The sequence below is a fragment of the Pygoscelis adeliae genome, unplaced genomic scaffold (assembly GCF_000699105.1).
Source record: "Pygoscelis adeliae isolate BGI_AS28 unplaced genomic scaffold, ASM69910v1 Scaffold10, whole genome shotgun sequence".
NCBI lineage: Eukaryota > Metazoa > Chordata > Aves > Sphenisciformes > Spheniscidae > Pygoscelis > Pygoscelis adeliae.
In genome coordinates, this window is record NW_008824053.1 from 1,482,664 (window position 1) to 1,503,561 (window position 20,898).

Sequence of the window (20,898 nt, forward strand, 5' to 3'; positions counted from 1 at the left end):
CGGCAAGGCGGGAGTCGGCACCGGCCCCGCGGCCCGAGGGGGACTCGCTTCGTGCCGCTGTCAAACGCGGCCCTGCGGTGGTGTTTCCACACGCAAGACCCCTCTTTGAATGCTCAGAGGATGCTGGAAGATACCCACGTGTTTGAAAATATGAAGAGAAGTTTTAAATTCGCTTGTTCAAACAAAATTGGCAACGACGGCTACTTGCAGTGGTAACGGTGCGGTTACACAGAGACTGAGAAAGAAGTGAGTTCAGGTTTTACAATTCCTTCTCTCTTCAAACTTTCAACAGAAAAACCACCTCAGTGTATGTGAAATGCCAACTCTGTTGGTAATCTACTGTTGCACTTGCTACAGAAATTTTCCTCTTCCTTCCTCGCTCTGGTCTCTTTAACTCCGCTTCAAATTGAAACGCAAAAGAATATCCAGAGCCCAATGTATTGGGTCTTTTAGTTCATAGCACGGCACCCGTCGATTACCAGTAGCAGTTGTTATGGGGAAGCAGCTTTCCTCCGAAAGACGGCAAGAGTAACTCTACCCTCAGGGAGAGAGTCCCTCTCTTCTTTACGCTAATAGTCATGCTTCAATTGCTCCACGCCTCTCCCAGAATGACTCAGATAAATTACACTGGCAAACAGACGTTTACTCTTCCACCACAAAGCTAGAAACTTGAAAAGATGTTTAGCCTCCTGAGAGCCCGGAGGAAAATACAGCCGTTAAATTACAACTGTCAGAAAAGGCACATAAGATAAATCATGCTTGAGGTTGACATATGCATCCCCTGCAACTGCCTGACATACCCTAGATATTTCAAGCTTTGCCCCTTATTTAGCGAATTTATAGAAAATACTAAATAAAAGTGCATTCATTAGCCATTTTCCTCTAGGAAATAATTCTCGCATAATTTGAAGCAAGAGGAATATATTAAAGAACATGTTTTAATTAAAGGATAGAGTGACTCAGGGTTTCAGCAGGCAGAGGTACAGGCTTTCATGCTTAGGTTATTGGTTAACCAACTGAGAGGGCTCCGACTCAGAGATGCGACATCCAACAAATTATTTGTCAGAGGCTGTGTAAAATACCCGGGCAATTTCAGTTCCACTCCAAACACTTGGGTATTTGTATCGCAAAAAGCATCATTAAAATTAGGTGACCACACGCATCTGTAGCCCTCTTGACATCTCAGCAGAGAGGAAACTGAAATACAGCTTCATTCTTCTCAGGCAAATGAAGCCGGGTCAGCTGGATTTGCGCTGAAGGCTGTCTAAAACCTCAGAGGTGACAGGTTAACGTGGCTCAGCTGCACAGGTTGCAGCCTGCTCACGAGGGCGGAAACACAGAGGGTAAATTCAGGTTGGTCCGGCCAACTCTACCAAAAGTATGCTGGTGAGTGTTTAGCGAGGTGACTTACACCAGGGCTGTACTCCGTCCCCACCAACAGAACGAGAACTCTTTTCTCAGTACCTCCCCAACAGCCAGGTCCGGCGTTAAGGAAGCTTGTACTTCTATGAAATGCCCTACAGAAATCCAGGGTGTTATGTAGCTCCTTCGAGAACTTGACTCTGGAATTGCCTACAGTCGGAATAAGGAGAAAGGACAACACGATGTTATTCGTGCACCATTTCAGAAATAGCCAGAACGCAGGCCTCAGTCGAATGCCAGCGGGAGGGCTGCGCACATCATGACACCAAACTGATAGGGTAAGGGCCGCTTGACCCGGGTAAACTGGTTACAAAAGTGTTTCTGCGACACGTCCACAAGCATAAAGAGGCAGACACTTCTGTTCACAGGGCCCGTGAACATGTATGTGCTCTTAGATACTTGAGTATTTAGGGTGAGCAGAAACTCATGGTTTAGGGTCTGGCACCGAAAAAGAAAAAGAAAAAGAAAAAGAAAAAGAAAAAGAAAAAGAAAAAGAAAAAGGAAAAGAAGAAGAAGAAGAAGAAGAAGAAGAAGAAAAAGAAGAAGAAAAAGAAGAAGAAAAAGAAAAAAGAAAAAAGAAAAAGAAAAAAAAAGAAAAAGAAAAAGAAAAAGAAAAAGAAAAAGAAAAAGAAAAAGAAAAAGGAAAAGAAGAAGAAGAAGAAGAAGAAGAAGAAGAAAAAGAAGAAGAAAAAGAAGAAGAAAAAGAAAAAAAAAGAAAAAGAAAAAGAAAAAGAAAAAGAAAAAGAAAAAGGCTGCCTGTGACAACCAAAGTTCTTGTGGAACTTCCTATCGGAACTTGGCGTGGTGGGGATTTCAGAAACCTGGCTAGTCACAGGGCAATTTTCTTGCAGGAAAATGCTTTGATCTTGCCAGAAAAGAGGTTGCGAGCTGGGGTATTCCCCAAGCCTGCGTACTGAGAGGTCGGTGGCCTCTGACGCCACCAGAAGACCGTACCGTCTTAGTGCTAGCGCTGCCGGACAACTCACGATTGCATCAGAGGAGTGTCCGAACGTTATCCATCTTGAAAAGATACAGAAAAGCCCCGCAAGACAGATTAGCAAAGGATTTTTCGCCAACACGTTGCTCTTCCGCACCTTCAAAAATCTTTATCTGTATAAGCAAAAAGGACTTTTATTCATCCTGACGCAACTTAGGCCACAAACCAGAGCCGTTCCTCCCTGATGCGCTAGGCCAAGACAGGGGATCCTTGAAACAGTACCGACAGAACGGGTTTGCTCACCGAGGGAGTACCAAGAGCGGCCTGCAGAATCCCCCCAAATTCTCATGACTAGAAGAAATGTAAAAAACAGTGTAAAGAGTCAGGTTCAGATTTCTGCTGCAATCCCGGAACAAATATCCCGTATTTTGAATAATTTTTCAAGATTTACATGCATCGCAGCATGCTCTTATCTGTGCCTTTAGGTAACTAATACTTTTCAAAATCTGTAAGGAAAAAACCCCCAAACTAATCTGTTCAAATGGGTTAAAATGACGCCTTAAATGAAGCACGTTGCAGGCAGAAGAAACTTCATTATCATATTGTGAGATAGCTCAACCCATACTGGAAGAATATGCCAGAAAGTTCCGAGAAAGCAGAGAAAATGCTGGAAGTGAGCATTTCTGTGGCTGTAAGAAAGCAACAAGAAGAGAGTAAACAATGATTTTATTAATTTGTTAACATAACAGTAAATACAAGCCATTGGTATTGATCTTTGATTATCGATTGATATTTATTAGGTACTCTGAATACCCGAGAGAACAATTTAGCTCTATTGTTCAGTTTAAGATGAATTAACGTTTCAGTTGCATCACTTTTGCAGTATAGAACAATCTGGTTTTCAGTTATCCTTTCCACAGTGGATGGGTTAGATGAATTAATTTTCTGTTGATATTCATAGCGTTCAAAAATTCCATATCTTCTTCCCTCAGATTAAAATCAAAAACCTGGTTTGGAGGAAAAAAAAAAAAAGAAGTGTGATGAGAACATTGCAAAGACTAAAGCGCACACATTTGTTTAGTATTAGCATTCTATAATTTAGGTGGTCTGTTTTTATTTTGAGTTCTTGATAACTAATATCAATCAAATGGCCTTTTTGGTTTTAAAAGGCCATTGTAAAAAGTTTGCTGTATTCATTTTTGCGAGTATTTGTACTTTATTTTTAGATCACTAAGCAGAACATAACATTAGGAAAGCTTAAGTCCAAGCAGAAAGAACTGAAGTCGTTGAGAAAGTGACATGCACCAGTTTTACTGGATATCATTGCACCCAAAACCGTAACACGCTTTAATATATCTAATCATGATGTCTGGTTTTTGCATATGTATTAAAATATAGCAGAAGTTGTACAGCAATGAAACTGTATAATGCAGCATTAGAGAACTTTCTGAAGGTTAATTTTTTATTCCATCGATACGGATCAGTCAACTAAAGTCCTACCGTACGTTTTCTTCTAGGGTACGCTAAAGACATTAATGGGCATGATAACTGAACTTAACATGCTATTCTGAAGAACCAGAAGTCTTAGATGGAAAATCCGCAATTATCTGGCAGATTACAGGTGTTACTTATCTGTAATACTGGGGAGGGGGAAGCAGGAAAATAACCATTTCCTGGAAAAACCAAAACAAAACCACCTGTGATAATTTTTCTGATTAATCAAAAGGTACTTATATCTGCTTTCTAAGGCATTCATGATAATCATGCAAAAATCTCACAAACCATAGAATCATAGAATCACAGAATCATTAAGGTTGGAAGAGACCTCTAAGATCATCGAGTCCAACCGTCCACCCAACACCCTCATGCCCACTAAACCATGTCCCTAAGCGCCTCATCTACCCGTCTTTTAAATCCCTCCAGGGACGGTGACTCAACCACTTCCCTGGGCAGCCTGTTCCAATGTTTAACCACTCTTTCAGTAAAGAAATTTTTCCTCACGTCCAATCTAAACCTCCCCTGGCGCAACTTGAGGCCATTTCCTCTTGTCCTATCGCCAGTTACTTGGGAGAAGAGACCGACCCCACCTCGCTACAACCTCCTGTCAGGTAGTTGTAGAGAGCGATGAGGTCTCCCCTCAGCCTCCTCTTCTCCAGGCTAAACAACCCCAGCTCCCTCAGCCGCTCCCCATCAGACTTGTTCTCCAGACCCCTCACCAGCCTCGTTGCCCTTCTCTGGACACGCTCCAGCACCTCGACGTCCTTCTTGTAGTGAGGGGCCCAAAACTGAACACAGTATTCGAGGTGCGGCCTCACCAGTGCCGAGTACAGGGGCACGATCACTTCCCTGCTCCTGCTGGCCACACTATTTCTGATACAGGCCAGGATGCCATTGGCCTTCTTGGCCGTGTGATATAAAATAGCTGGCTGCTGTTTCATTAATATAGAGTCCATTAAATATATATATTTCGACATCAGGAAAGTGAATTTATACCACAGTATATGTATGACCTTAACAGCTACGCTTCAGATTAATCTTCCGCCACCTTTATACTGCACCCAAAGCAAGTGATTTACTGTAAGTTCATCTTGGCAACATTATACTTATGGATATTCAATGGGATGAATCCAGGTCATGAAGAACCATTAGGAAAGAATGAATTCATGGAAAAAAGAAAAACAAAACAGAACAAAACAACCCAACAATCGCTGCTCTCCTTGTTACCAGGAAACCGTGAAAGTAATTGTACGCTCCCCCCCCTCCAAATTTACAGCCAAGTTACGAACTTAGCACTAGTTCATTATACTGGAAGATTGAAGCCTCCTCTAGAAAGTCCTGGAAATCTATTTTGCAGGAGAAAAAAACCAGAGCAATCATTAATAGGGTGATAATACTCTCAAATTTCCTGTTAGTAGTTCAGCTAGAGAGTGGTTCTCAAAGGGCACTGGCTAGGAAGGCCGCTGTTTAATAGTCCTCTTGGGCACAGTGGCGGAGATTGGTACAACGGATCTGTGCAAAGCTGCTTAGAGAAGCACAGCCCACAACGTTGGCCATGCCTGCAGTGGTTTACAGGGTGATACGTGTTACATCACTGGGAAGTAGTATCAGCGTCATCGATTTAAATTCATTTCAGGCTTTGTGCTCCTCTTTTCTTTTTTTTTTCCTCCCCCCAATGGCTAGTGGCAAGTTTTGGAGATAGTTCTCATGCTCTGGTCCCTTAGAAGTCATGACTATTCTGTAACGTCCTGGCAGTTGTAATTAGTCCTGTGTGATGCTGCAGATGGATAAGCAGCCATTCATAAAGACAAACAGTAAGGCTGCATCACTTATCTCACAAATATAACACAGGCTCAGCACAAGGCAGTGCAAATACTCGACATTTTCTTTCAAAAGCGCAGGCGTCTTAATGGAGGCTGCAAAAAGCGCCAAAAGATTAAGTACAGAACGAGACTCCCAGCACAGCAACACGAAAAATTGCCAGAAGGTCGGCTTCTCTGTTATTTTTACCCGATGCGCTATAGTCGGAGGTGAGCTTCAAAGCTTTGCAAGGGGTGTGGCAAGGCGGAAAGAGTTAACTGCTTGGATTCAGTTAGTGGCAGCAAGAGCGACTCCACCTTTGTCCCCGTTTTCAAAAACATGGGGTTAATGTCAGCTTTCCTGTCAGAACAGTTCAGCACTGCTATTTTTAAAAGAAAATCAGCTGGTGTTAACCACAGTGCAAAAAGAAGGGTGAATATTATGCAGTCTGCTTGCCTTAGTGGATTTGTGAACTTGCTAGTATTATAGTTTCTTTATTACACATGCTAGTCAGAAAAATAATGTCTTGAAAGTTACGGTGCGGGTCAGGTGCGGTAGAAACACTTCTGCGGCCTGATTAAAAAAACTTTTCCTGAAGTATGCACTTTACAGAGCCATTCCCATTATTTTCCCATGAAAAGTTCTTAGGTGCCTTCACCTCCAGTAACAGAAAGGACGAAATTCGGAAATAGGCAAGAAAGAGGAGAGAGGGAGCCACTCAGAGTCAGACAGGAAGCTTCTTGGCTGCACAGAAAATGGCCTCACCCTTTCCACCGACTTTCAGTTTATTTTTCCCTTTCCTTACTTGTTTCACGAGAGTTCCCTGCCATTAAGAGTCACAGTGCTCCTGCAAAGGCAGCTGATTGCACTTAGGTAGGTAACACTGATAAATTGTATCTTATTTTAAATAAGGGTTTATCTCGACTAGGAAGGAGTGCCCCAATCAGTCACTACCACAAATGACCTACATAATAGGGAAGAAAAAGTGCCTTCAATTTTCAGGTGTATTCCCTGTTCCCATTGGCAAGATGATGGGTTACACGGATAAAATGGATGCATTGCTGTATCTTACAAACGGTCATTCTAGAAAGGTGAAAAAGTTTTCTCTCGAGAGAAAGCTTGTCTTACAGAAATATGGACAGGAGGAGGAATTTCAGCCCTGGGGAAGAATATGCATATAATTCCAAGAATTCACTTGAGGGATGAATTCTGAAAAAAAAAAAAAATAAAAAAAAAAAAAAAAAAAAATTAAAAAAAAAAAACTGAAAAAATGAGCACCCCCAGGCTAACTGACCAAAGAAGAAATAAAAAAAAAAAAAAAAAGGAGTTAAACATCCTGAGTTTTTATGTTCAGCACTTTTATATCCTTTTGGTCTTCTAGGTTCTGCTTCTATTACAGAACATCACTCCTCACTGCTACCCCTAAATCTCACTACTGTTCACTTTCCAATTTCTTATTAGTTGTCTTATTTCTGTATACTACGATCAAAGTTGTCGGTACTTTAGAAATGTTCATTTAGATGAGGTGATGCGGACTTATTCTTCAGCAGCCTTTGCTTAAAGAGAAAACTATCTACCACATCTGTAATGTCAATTTAGTTGTAGAGAGGAGCATAAAATATGAACCCACCGAGTCTGTCTTTCCCTTTGCAACCTCATCAAAGGTAAAAGAGGATTTGCTCAATGATTCTAAATTAACTAACGTGCGAATGCCATATTCAAAGGAAGAGGCTCCAGCGATATACCCCAAGCACACAGGAGATAACAGGGTTCCGGTCTCTTGGGGCAATCACAGCTTCTAGCAGAAAACGATGGCCATTAGTGATGGCGCAATGTGCAAAACTGCACACCACACCTGGGAGAGAGATAGCATGGGTCAGCCGAGTCCTGGCACTGGAAAAAAGCTTATATTGCCTCAAAGTACATGCAACTTTGTACACAGTTACAATTAAACTCTACCCTAGTTCTAAAGGCACTACCTGGTAGCAAAGGAATTGCTAGGCAAGATTACAAAAAAAACCCCAACCCAACCAGAAAAAAGTCCTGAACCAACAATAACGAAGTCTGAAGGTAGTTAGGAAAGTAAGTATCAGATTAAAACTGTAACTTGCCACAACTGCTCCTTAAGAAGAGTGCTTTTTCAGTAATACTATTTCTATCTGATTATTCCTTTCATTACTCACTGTACTGCTTAGATACCATGATCTAGATCAGAGAAAATGGTGGCTTGACTTCCTAGCAAAAGCAGATGCAGACACAAAAAACATTGTAAAATCTCTTTGACAGAGGGAACAAGGAAACATATCAATGAATTAGGAGGCCACCCTCACTGTAGGCTAGTCATCTGCGTAGGGGATTAGCAAGAAAAGCTGGTTTAGTTCTGTCTAGCTTAGAACAGGGAGGTAATCAGTCAGAAATAAGTGCAGAAAAAACAGAGCTGTTCTGACCAACGTGGGACTTCGAGCCACGTAACTAGTCCTAACTGGTATTGTTCTGGTAATACTGAAGCTAGAATTCGGTAGCGTACATAAAGATTTGGTTCACTTTGTATGCGTCATTTGTGTTGGAAACAGTGTGTTGATGCGATGTCTGTTTCTCTAGAGAGAACTGGAGGTAAGACTCCAACTTCTCTTTTGTAGTTCCTGAGAAAGTCTCCACGGCCAAAAAGCCACGCTGAGCGAATACGAGGCGCGTGATTCACTTCTAGTCCTCCTCTTATGAGTTCAGATACACTGTGAAGCAAGGAGTCCCTCAACAGCACAGTAACAGGTTTTTTCATATTGCTAAGGTATTCTTCTATAAAGTGACTTTTCAAAAGCGGGACTAGCTGATGACCACTGGTAGAAAGGGTTATTTCTGGGCAATCTTTCCAATTTTCCCTTACTGTGGAGGTTGTGGAGCTTTCTTGGAACAGTACATTGTACAGGTATTAGCGAGCACAGCATTTCATACAGTATCTTGTATTTTAAAATAATAAATAATACATTAATGATTCCAGAGGAGAATCCAGACAAATTTTCGCGGAAATGTTTACCAGGAAAAACCAGCCAATTATTCTGAGGAGCTGTTAGCAAAAAGGTAAGTTTGTCTGTATTTTAGCCAAGCTGTACAGAAGCTCTACTTCGAGGACAAACAATGCAGGCTAGAATATATGATCGCTGTAAGTCACTCCTTGATAAAAAACTAAGGAGCTTTGTTTCATGATATGACTAAAGCAGAACAGCACTGGGAAAACTGCCTCAGGAAGTCCACACACAATGTAAATCATAGTCAGATTTTCCATACCTTTCTAGACACAGGAACTCCTAAAATATCAAACCAACGTGACTAGAAGTTGAATACTCAGCCGGTAAAAGACTCTGCAGACATATTTCTCAAAACAGATCTGTAAACTACATCTATCTGTATCTACATCTATCTCTATATATACATACATAGTTTATGTGAAAATCTGAGGAACAGTATAGGCTCTTAATGAGATTTCCTGGACAAATCCAAAATGAAAGCTAAACTAATTCTCACTAAAAGCTACACAAAACTCACCAGTTTCCAGTAAGAGAAAAAGATCAGTAACAACAAAGATGCCTCTTTGGCTCTTAGAGCTTGCTGCCCAGCTCTTAGTCATGCAGATAAGTTTATTTGCACGTGGGCTTCTCTGGAAAGATTTCTACTTTGTTATACCTACAGGCTAGTGAATAATATGCATAGAACTCTCTGGGTCAATGCCATTATTATGCAATAATATGCATAAAACTTTTTTTGGTGATGCTCAGATATTGCTTATCACAGTGACATTATATTTTTGATGGAGATTTGCAGTTTATTGTACTGTATAAATACTGTAATAATAATGGTATTAACATATTTTTTTCACCCAGCTTTTTCTTCTTCATATGTTGTATCCCTCTAATAAAGTACTTGGAAAATTATTTCGTACTTAATACCTGTGTTGTACACCAGTAGGTAGCATTTTTTTCTTACATTTTTAAAGAAGGGATTATCTCCTCATGCTCTTTGATTAAATGGCCTGATGCAGGGTCAATGGCATAAATAAGAGGCTTTGCATGGGCTTCAGTGAACTACGGATCAGGATTTGAGATGGAAATGTAAGATCTCTGTACAAAAGTGCTACCCTCAAAAATATCTCGTCGTTATCAATGTTAAGGATTTCAAATCAGTTATCATTAATAGCAGACATTAATCTTAGGATTATATTCTTATTGTAACCTTCCCTGAATTTAAATTACATGTTGTGACTCACTGATCACTGACAAAGGAAAAAGCTCAAACCTTCATTCACACAATAAGGCTTGGGTCCCAGGAAACATGTCTCCCGTCATGCATTCCATTCAGAATGTCAACATCGTCTTCTGCTATTGTAAAATCAAACACCTATGGGAACGCGTATACAGTTAACATCACGAACAGAGAGAGAATCAGGAGTGTTTCTGTTATTTAAACTGACCAAGATTCATTTAAATGTGAGGCAGATTTTTTCTGTATTTTTCCTTCTGGAAATTCTTCTTATATTTTGTCATGGACAAATATTCCGTTAAGCTGACAGGCTCCACTGGGTCCTTTGCTCCTTTTGTGACTCATTTTTATTTGTAGACTGTGTTAAGATGGTTTTGTAGCACTCTGGCCTCAGGCAAGGGTCCAAGACAATGGTAGTATCAAAGCTGTTTTTGACAGCACTCTATATGGTCGCTGCCAGAGGTATATGAATACCCTGCCTGCAATCCCTCTGGAAACCTGAGCTCAGTATTTCACTTCTATCCCAATGTTCAGTTTAGAGTGTTACAGTTCTTTTCCTCAGAACTTTGGCTAAAGAGAACGATTAGAAGGCAGCAGGACATTCACAAAGCTAGCAAACCAAAGGCTATATCATAGAACCACGGAATGATAGAATAGTTTGGGTTGGAAGGGACCTCTAAAGGTCATCTAGTCCAACCCCCCTGCCGTGGGCAGGGACATCTTCAACTAGAGCAGGTTGCTCAGAGCCCCGGCCAACCTGACCTTGAAGTATACCTATCTTTTCTATGTGTACTTAGACAAAACACTCATGGATCAGCTAATAGAGAAACAGGTACAGTGCTGTAGTGCCTCAGGACTAACTCAAACTTGAAAGCAACCACCTGTCTTCATGCACAGGTTCTTCCAGCCACCGACTTCGCCTGTGGCGAGACCTGCAACATGAATGACGGTGTCAGTGTTTTCTTAACAGGTGTCTTATTCAGACGTTATCACTTCAGAACTGAAGTTGCTTTAAGTCGGTCTGTTGTCTTTGTCAGAGCTCCTCCATACTCAATAAAAAGATCCCGTGGAGCCTGAACTGCTGCCAAATGAGCTCCTCCCATCCTGCATTATCCAGCAGTCACTGTCTGCTGGAATGACCCTTGTAGTCAAACCTCAGTGCTCAAGCTTTTTAAACCTAAACCAGGACCAGTCCCAGAAGCAGAAATCCTATATAATATATTATATACTAAGGGTTTAATGAGGTCCACGCTTCCACCAACTTGACTAGAGGTGGTAAAGACTCAGGCCAACACTCTGGCATGGGGGAAAGAAAAGAATGGGAGATGCGATAAACAACATCGAATAACCGTGCCAGCTCTCCCCTCCTCCTCTCCATCCTAAGTCTTTTAAGTTTTGCTGCAATGCGTTTCCTCAGTTGTGCGAAATGAATTGGTGGGGCCACAGAGTAACGTCTGTAAAAAATAGAATGAGTCTGGATTTAAAATATCATTGGGGAAAATAAAATCAAATAAAAAGAATAAGGAAGGATTTTTAGCCCGGTTGTGTTCTCTGATCTGGTTCACAATGCAGTACCACAAACAGCTGTGCTTGTTCGTACGCACAGGCAGCGTGCACGTCAGAATAGATAGTCAAGGCAGGAGCTGTATAAAGAGGCATAGCCACCAGGAGAAATCCTCATTCATGTGAGTTGATTTACACCTACACACACAGTGATTTAACTAGCAGACAGAAGTTTGCTATCTTCTTGCAAAGTTTCTTCCTGATTTGCCAAACAGTTCGTACCCCTACGATATTTTTGGAAGTAACAATAAGGTGGTTGTGGTTTCCCCTCTCCTCCCCCAAAGAAAGCACACTTCTCAGATTAGAGACACGGAGAGAAAAATGAATGACTTAAAAACATTTGGTGTGAAAAGGAAATAAAAACAGGGTGGGGGGGAATCGTGCTGCCAATCCTCATTCGTTCCCCACTTATCTTTGTCCATCCCCTTCGTGCCGGGACCTTCTCTGCAAATTGAGTAGAAGGAAGAAGGCAGGGGAAGAGTCAGCTCTGGCAGGACCGTGATTTCCTCAGAAGGTCTGTGTGTGGGATATCCCCAGGAGAGTTTTACAGCTTTTATATGGTGTTATGCATAGCACACAAACTCCTTCCCTTTGACCTGTGTGCCTGTCACAGGGAGGACCTAACCATAACCAGATCAGGCTGCTCTACAATCAGCCAAGTAATAAATAAAAATATTAATAATAAAAATCAACGATGAAAGGTCTTTCTATGGGTACCTTTTTTACACACAGTGATTAGCTCTCCAGTTGATTTCTGACATTTGTGAATGACGGTTTTCTACTATACTGTAGTAAATTTATGGTGGTATAATTTGCCAGTTTTAACTGAGTTGCCCCAATATAAAACTCGTATAGGAAAATGGGCAGGCAAACCGAAGTATTAAAAACAGTAACTCAGATGTTAGTCAGACTTGAGTGCACAACCAAATCTTACCTTGCAGTTTTCCTGTATCCTTTCTGCTTTTGTGGACTTTGGAATAGTGACAATCCCATTCTGAAAAACATAATGCTTCTCATCATTAAAATTTACACAGTTTCAAAGAAAATAATCTCTCTTCAAAACATTTCAAGACATTCCTCATGCCTTCTGAGGTTTTAATTTAATTTTTCAGAGGATGCTGACATTCCTATACACTATTTTTAATTGCAGTTATATACACTGCATTAAATTCCAACGGAGATTACGTGGTTTATGTCAACTTAATGCACTACTTCACTGCTTAGTACTTCGTGTTGAGCGATAGAAATGGAACAATGCCCCATACTGCTTGTAACATTTTGTTTGAAAACATCTCTTTTATTGGTGGTTCTTTTCATTCTCTACAATCAGATTATCTGCCTATTTAAAATACTGCCATGCTTTGTGTACTACATGCCAAATGTCCAGTACAGCACAGTTAGTTCACACAGTATCAACATAGTGAAGGCAAAAATACTTTCTGTATAAATTCTGGTTTGATGCACAAACCCTGAACTATTTGCATTTTTTTTCCTGAGAAAGGAGACACGTTTTTATTACCCCCCTCCATTACCTGGATACTCCAGCGTATGCAAATCTGTGCTGGAGTTCTGCCATATTTTTTTGCCAGCTGAATGACACTAGGATGAGTGAGTGCTTCACCTTTGGCTAAAGGACAGTAGCCTTCAAAAACAATATCTCTGCTCCTACAATAATCCACCAGCTCCTGAGGTCGTTGGAAAGGGTGGTATTCAACCTTAGGTAAATGGAAATAAACTTTCAGTAAAAACCTTGAGACTACATTTGGTAGAAAACATCGCTGATAAATGAAAATATTTTTTCTCTCTTGTTTTAAAAATGCAACACGAGTGAAATCACTGCTTCTGGGAGATAGATGTAAGTTGTCCGCTTTGGAAGACATGTGAAGGATATTAATCCACAAGCATTTTGCCATTAATTGACACAATAGTTTACTACGTATTTTATGCTTCCCCCAGAAGTAAGGTGCACGGAGCAGTTGTCTGCTCTACCTGCAGTTGGACTTGCACTCATGTTCTGCTCCGTGTTTGAGAAATATATGCAAATGCATAGAGGAAGTCGGCATCAGGTCATTTTTATTGGTGATCTGAGACTACCTTCTCTTCCCCAAATCTACGTCCTTTCCTGTTTCTTTACTAATGATCTTTGAGTTGCGCAGGGAAGGGGCCGGGCAGGGACTGGGTTTGCAGGAGACCAACCAGAACAATTTGCTTGGGATGAGGGCCCGACCTCGGAAGCGAAGCCTGTTGGCATGGGTTGTCCATGGAAAATCCTGTGTCCTGTGTGTGACGTCACCAACAGCTTATGCAGGGAAGCAATCGCGCTGTGGAATGAAGTGTGAAGGAGACCCTTGGTAGGAAGGAAGGTCACAAATTGCCAAGAACCAGTCAAAAGAGGAAAAGTAACAAGCTACAAAGACACAGTTGTTGGAAGCAAAAGGAAACAGAAGTTATTGGAAAGTAATGGTCTCAGAAGAGCCACGTATCCTGGCGTGTAGCAAAAGCCAAAAGGGAGCCTCTGTAATAGTCCTTACTACGTTACTTAAACGTATTTCACAGTTTATACATTGTAAGAAGCATACCTTCCTCTGCAGTCAAATGAAAATGGGTAGTGTTTTCCTTCATGAAAGACATAACCATGTGATGTATTTTTGTGACTGGCCGTCACCATTGTTCCAGTGATCTAACTCTTGCGCATTTTGAAGAAAAATACTCTTCTGAACAATTACCTCAACACATGGAATCTGGAAAATTTCTTCTGCCACAAAGAGGACAAATGAACATTTCCTGTTTCTCATCTTTAGTACATGTTGTCTTTTCAGACAACAATAGTCGGGAACAATAGGCTGGCAGTCATTCAATATGCGCTAAGAAAAAACTGTGCCCCTCGAAGGCTGGGCTGAGTCAGCCTAAAGCTGCTATGATCTAAATTACTAGATGGACTCGGGAACAAGGTTCAAGCAGCAGACACATCCATGTCTTCAACCTTTGATGTTTCTTGACCTTTCAGTAGCCTTTGTGTTTCATGTTTATATGCGTGTAAGACCCGTGTTTAGGTCATACAGTTATTCACTTGTTTGCACCTGAGCTGACCAGAAAATAGTCTCATTGTTTTTACACCAAACTATGAGGGGAAAAAAGAAAGAGCAAGCAGGGTGTATTACTCAATTATTACAATAGTAATAAGCAATGTTAGTAGATGTTCTTTACACTAAGTGTAACAAATAACGTAGCCTGGAAAATATTAAATAAAAAATTATGTATTTAGGATCAAATGCTGAAAAATCTGCATCAGGTGACTTACTCAGCATTTATTCCTAATATAACTGCAAGCAGACTATACCTGCTGGTCTAATAAGATTTCTAGGCAGCACAGTTCCAGGTTGCACCAGAAATACTTAAAGCAAGAACAGCGTGCTGAGGTGTCACCTGCCTGCTTCACAAGCAGAATACACAGCAACAGCTACTTCCCACCTGGGAAGATTATACTTCATGCCCTTCCCTGAATCAAGAGACTCCCGAATTTTGTGAATTCAATTTTGGCACATGCAGTTGTGTGTTGGTAGCAGCAAGTATTTATCTTCTGAAATACATTGCTAAAATAATCAAATGCATAAAATAAAACAAGCACTTCTGAATTTGTTTTTCTTGTGAAAACTTTCTGGAAGGTTCTAGCGGCATCTGAATGCAAGGGACTAGCATCCTGAGCTAGAAGAGGCATAGGGTGAGTGGCCAGCATGTGCTTCCCCTCAAAATAATAATTCCTACTTCCTGGCTTGCCCCACCCTTGCTATTTTAGTCATCAAACTTTTCTCAGGCGAGGGCTGTCCGTCATGTGGTGGTAGAGGAAGATCTCGATCTTTTCTGGCACTCTACCCCAGGGTGATTTGTGTGTAAAAACTGGCATTTGTTTAGTAGAACAGGTTGCAGTTCACGTTACAGAACTCTTCACAGCTGCCACTTGGTCAGCCCCAGGGGAACTCTAAGTACGCGCTGTTTTTTTACGACAGTCATAGCGCAATGGGGAAAAGTTGAGCCTAGTAACAATCCTGACACACGGACCCAGAAAGCCGTACCTCGGACGATGGTATACAAAAGCCTTACGCTTTCCACCCTGTTGTGGGTTCTTTTCACCCGGTACAGTTTCCCTGCATCTGAGCAGTTTCTCAATGGGAATGCAGAGCCTTACAATTATTTCTCTTTATAAAACTGAAATACAAGCCTAGAAATGTTTTCTCTATAGAGGAACAGTTCAGGTGAGTTTATGTACAAAGGGGTTGTTTCCTAATGCCTCAAAGTACTAAAATACATTTCTACCTTGTACAAATTTACATAAGAGAGCTCAATATTGATGGCAATATTAACATTATTACTAAATCTCTCTGAGGTTATTACACAGTAATGTGCACTTCTAAATATTGCACAAAAAATATTGATGAGCATTCCTACATGGAATTCGGAGAGGAACAGTTTATATTTGGTTTCAGTGTATCACTTTATTAAATGAAACATCTTAATTAAATTCTTATAAAACATAATTTTTTCCCCTAATGAGTGACAGGCATAGGGGTCTTCAAAGAGACTTCAAAGACTTCCTTGAGCGTAAATCCAAACTTACCACGGCCAAGTCAATTACAAACTCTGGAATACAAACCTGTAAATTCTAGGTTGTAGGTTTCATTCTACATGATGCTAGAATAAAATATTTATCATCATTTTACACAGTGTTTAGCAGTATTTTTGATAGTAGATTGTAATTTTAAAAGGTGCTTACTTACTACTAAATACCTTAACAATACTCTTGTACTGTTTTTTCCAGGAACCAAGAGAGACAGTACTTACAACTCGGTTTGTAAAATAGAAGCATTGCTTACTACCTGGTTTGCAAAGGCTATAAAAGTCTAATAAAGAACCTCCTTTCTCCCGCCTTCCTACTTCCTCCTCCTCACAGAAAAAATAACTTTCGATTTTAACATCGTAAGAACTGTTGGAATTGTAAGAACACCCTGAATTCTTTATGCAAATTTAACACAGCTAAGAGGGAAGTCATTTTCCTTCACTTGTTTCTTAAATATTTAGACTCTGTACACAATTATTATTTGCAAATGTTTCATATTTAGAGATAAGTTCATTGAAAGAGTATGCTATTTTATGCATAAGTATAGCAAAGATCTTCTGTATTATAAATTCTGGGCAGTGAAATAAGAATTCAGTATAGCACTTCCATTCCCAATTTAAATTTTGGAATTCATTAGTTATTTGATAATGGTTAAGTAATCTCATCACCATCAGACTCAGCAACTCTCCAACACGAAGCAAGAAACATCCTCTTTTGAGGATAACCTGAACTATGGTTTATAAGATTCCCGTAACTCTAAAAAGTGTAAATTAATGCTATAGCAAAACTGTTCAAAGTGGAGCAGTTTGCAGTGGCATGGATATTTCATTGTTGGGTTTTTTGGTTTTGATTCGGAACAACGCCGTGCATCACCTTAAAGAAATGACTATCTGAATACAGCAGGGCCACCCTCCCACCCCCCAGTATCACTACCGTCTCAACTTCTTGTCTCCTCTTTTTCAGCCCCAGCGAAAGAGATGCCGTCAAATAGTATCAAGAAACAACTTTTCTCCATTACCGCTACTGCCGCAGTAAGACTGGTAGCATTTTGACATTGTGGGTAAGAGGAAATTTCAAAACAAATCCACGATCACGGCTTTTTTTCCTTGCAGTGGTTTAGTAGCACACCGAAAGGCTATTCGCATTTAACAGACTGTAACAACTTATGCCAAACTCCAGTAAGACTTTGATGATGTGTCTTTCTGAAAAGGAGACACAATTGAACCTTGGCAAACCCACCGATTCTTAAACAGTCATCAACCCGCCCATCTTAAGACATATTTCAACGGCTTATTTTGAATAATTGAATTTAAATATTTTACATGGTTTTATGTGAATTTAACGTTACTCATAATTGTCCTTTAGCAACCTTTAGTCTAGCGGACAGCAAAAATCAGAGATGTTAGGTTCTGACAGTCACAGTCCGAGCAACCTTTTTTGTGGCTGTTTATGACATGAAACCACAAACAGCTGCCAGAAATCCTCACCACCTGCACAAAGGGGAAAAGTATGCGCCTGCACTTCATCCATTCCAGTTCCCAGTTCTATGTTAGCATAAACACACTTTCGCTGGCAGGAGGTGGTAGGAATGGGAGCGTGAACTTCCAGCACAGCTGTGGGCAGAAAACTGCAACAAGGGAATAGTTGTCAGCGTCCTGGAAGTCTGCCGGTATGTAGGTTGCCATTTTTTATCTGCCTAGGGCAGCAAAAACTTTTTGCCAGGGCTCTCGCAGGACCTTCCTAAATGAGAAGTTCACTGAGTTTAATGTGATCTTAAAACATGACTATGAAATAAGGGGGGGAGCGAGGGAAGCAGCACCCTTGCATGGGTATGTAATCACCTGAGGTTTTCAGTGTTGCTTAGAGGAATTATATATAGTATTTGAACAGAGGCTCTCCAAAACCTTACTCGCTCTGGAGATGCTAAATGTTCAGTGCTCCTTGAGTTTTATTTCTAAACTGTTTTATCATCAAAAAATTGGCACGTGGACCATTTTTTTGTGCCTTAAAACCAGCCACAAACAAGTAGCCTGGGAGAAACTGGGGAAAAGAAAGGAGGAAGGACTTTCCCCCGCCCCCTCACTCCAGGTCATCCTCCTGAATGGTTTTCAATATGTATATAAATGAAAGAGAAGAAATTGTATGACGAAGGCTAGTTTGGACGTACTCTTTCAGGCACAGGGGTGGGGAGGAGATGATTAACCAAAAAAACCAAAGCAAAAACCCAAACCCAGATACTTTAAATATGTTTACCCACTCACCTGATTAACATGTGGAGTAATCACACAGTCTTCCTTTAGTTGCTCAAGATGACTGATAAGAAAGTTGCTTACACCAATTGATCTACACAAACCTAATGAGAAACAGAACAAGAAAAAGTTTTGGGACAATCCTAACTATTTGGGAGGATGATTTGAAAAATATTACTTTAAGAGACAAAATGATTGTACGCATCATTTCTGTATAGCAAAATACCGCAAAGAAACACAGAAAAATAGCACCGAAATCTAGTTTGACAGTATTATCTGAAAGCATGGTTCCGTCACAGTCACACTAGGAAATCATTTTATAATCTAAACACACTGGAAACTCCCCAGTGTATAAAAACTCCAGGCTAAATTCTGGGAAAGGCTACTGTAGTATAAGCAAAGAACAATTGGACTCCACCAGAATGAAAAGAAGGAAATGGTGTTCCGAGCAGCTTGCCAAAGCTAAAGAAAAGTGGAACATTTGCTGAAGACTAATAAGGTGTGAGCAATACAACACATGGACACACGGCCCGAATGAACTATGTAGCACTGCTTATAGTTCTATTAGATCATTACGAGATGTTACGTAAAACTCGGTATAAAAACTTCAATTAAGTGAGCAGTATCTAACAAGAACCAAGAAGCTTAAAAATGTAGCTAGATTTCTCGGCTCCTGTTGACATGTAAATAAAGTTAAACGCCACATAGGTGATATGAAGGTTATTTTTTTAAATAAGTCTTAAGTGTGCATGCGTGTGTATAAATTAAGTGCTGACAGTCCTAAAAGCAGACGTCTTCCTTCAAACCTCAGATACGATAAAGCACAACTCCCAATATTGGCCTGCCACCACACCTCAACCCTGACTCATCTTTGATAGTCTGGTCCTTATTCTGTGCTAAACACACCTAGTAGGAAAACCAACTGTGATCAGGCTAGTAGTGGTCTCCTGAGGCTGTGGATTCTGTGGACTATGAATCAGAGTCATTTCTTCAGCACGTGAACTTTGTCTTGATTGACTTGGTCTGCATTTCAACCTGTCACTCTGCAGACGGAAAGTCTGCCTCAAGGTGTGTGAACACAGAAGTCCAGTCACTCTTGGTAATGCAGGATTTGTGTTGGCCAAGTCTATAGAATGTATACGCATGTGCTTATCTATATACATGCATACAAATATCTATAGCAAAAAAGAAAGGAATTAAGCCAAAAGTTATACTGTTATTTTTTCAGAAAAAAAAAAGTCATTGGGCAATTTCAGCCAGTTGATGTCAAAGGAATGATTTCTGGACTGAAATCGCCCTCACTCCACAGTTAGAATCGCCACTTTCTTGAGGTCGGCAGGGAACTATGTGGAGCTGCCTTGATTTGAAGCTGGAATACAGACACATAAAAAGCACTTATTAATGCAACTGAGAGACGTGAATACATTAAAAGGAGAATTTCACTTGAAGCAAAAGCTAACGAAAATGTTGCACAAAAATGTACTAACCAAGTAATTATTCCTAAAATGCATATGTTTTATGTATAAAAAAACCCAACTCCCAAGTAGACTATAAATTGGCATATAAAATATGAGCTATACGATTAAAAAGTATCTTGAATTGGCAGGTTAGATTTACCTGGGCAAAACAAAGACATGAAATTTTTCTAGTCTTCTGTGAAATTCTGTAAGTGAAGTTACAGTTTACTGCTAATTATTATAAACAGATTGTTAAAGCCCTGAAAAAAAAATCCGTTTTGCATTAGAAAAGCCACTAACTATATAATATAGGCAATTTGACTGCTGTGCTGCCTTCACATATTTTAGCAGCACAAGCAGGTAAGCTGCACAGCAGCAAAACCTGCACACATACTATCACTTTTTAATGTGGTTTCTTTTGTAGAATACAAAAAGGAGGAAAAAAAATACATTAGCAACTAAAATGCTAGACAGCTTTCCCTTACAGAAATTTCCATTGTTCAAGATGTATAACATAATTAGGTTATAACCTGCGCTATAGCGATTTGCATAATTTGTATGTCATCTGCCAGAAGGAGCAAAACCTGAGCTTTTGACTTATACTGACAAACAACCCTGGAGTGTCAACACTAATAAATCATTATGCCAAGGTAGTCAGAAAAACACTTGCAGTTTTAACACAATGGTGAACCAAAATATTATACTCTGTTGTTGAAAGCTAAGGAGTTAGAAAAACCATGCTGTTATTGCCCTTGAAGAATAAAGCTTTTATTTCAGACTGAAATAAAACAAAACTCAATCACAGACATGAAGGATGAGAGGGCTTATTAAACTTGTCCATTTCCACAGAAAGCTTCCATTCTTTTTCCCCCTACAGTATACTCTAAGATGTTTTGCTTCTAGCATACTTCTTATAGGAGACTTTGAAGTCTGTTCCATAGTCTCACTGCAATCATTGGTAAGTTTTTTGTTAGATTTCTGTGCTGGTTGTGGCTGGGGTAGAGTTAATTTTCTTGACAGTAGCTGCTATGGGGCTGTGGTTTGGATTTGTGCTGGAAACAGTGTTGATAACACAGGGATGTTTTCGTTCCTGCTGCGCAGCAC

The 20,898-nt window shown here is 40.3% G+C and overlaps 1 protein-coding gene across 1 annotated transcript in view; it reads right to left on the reverse strand.

Annotated features, from left to right (window-relative positions):
• Positions 1 to 3,092: 3,092 nt before the first annotated feature.
• LOC103925173 (uncharacterized oxidoreductase ZK1290.5-like) overlaps positions 3,093 to 20,898 on the reverse strand; it is a 53,092-nt gene continuing 35,286 nt past the window's right edge. The window contains exons 6-10 of the mRNA XM_009333853.1: positions 18,350 to 18,441; positions 13,006 to 13,188; positions 12,408 to 12,467; positions 9,947 to 10,048; positions 3,093 to 3,366 (exon numbers count right to left, since the gene is read on the reverse strand). Coding sequence (XP_009332128.1) covers positions 9,953 to 10,048; positions 12,408 to 12,467; positions 13,006 to 13,188; positions 18,350 to 18,441 — 431 coding nt within the window. The 3' untranslated portion in view covers positions 3,093 to 3,366; positions 9,947 to 9,952. The remainder of the gene's footprint in view (positions 3,367 to 9,946; positions 10,049 to 12,407; positions 12,468 to 13,005; positions 13,189 to 18,349; positions 18,442 to 20,898) is intronic.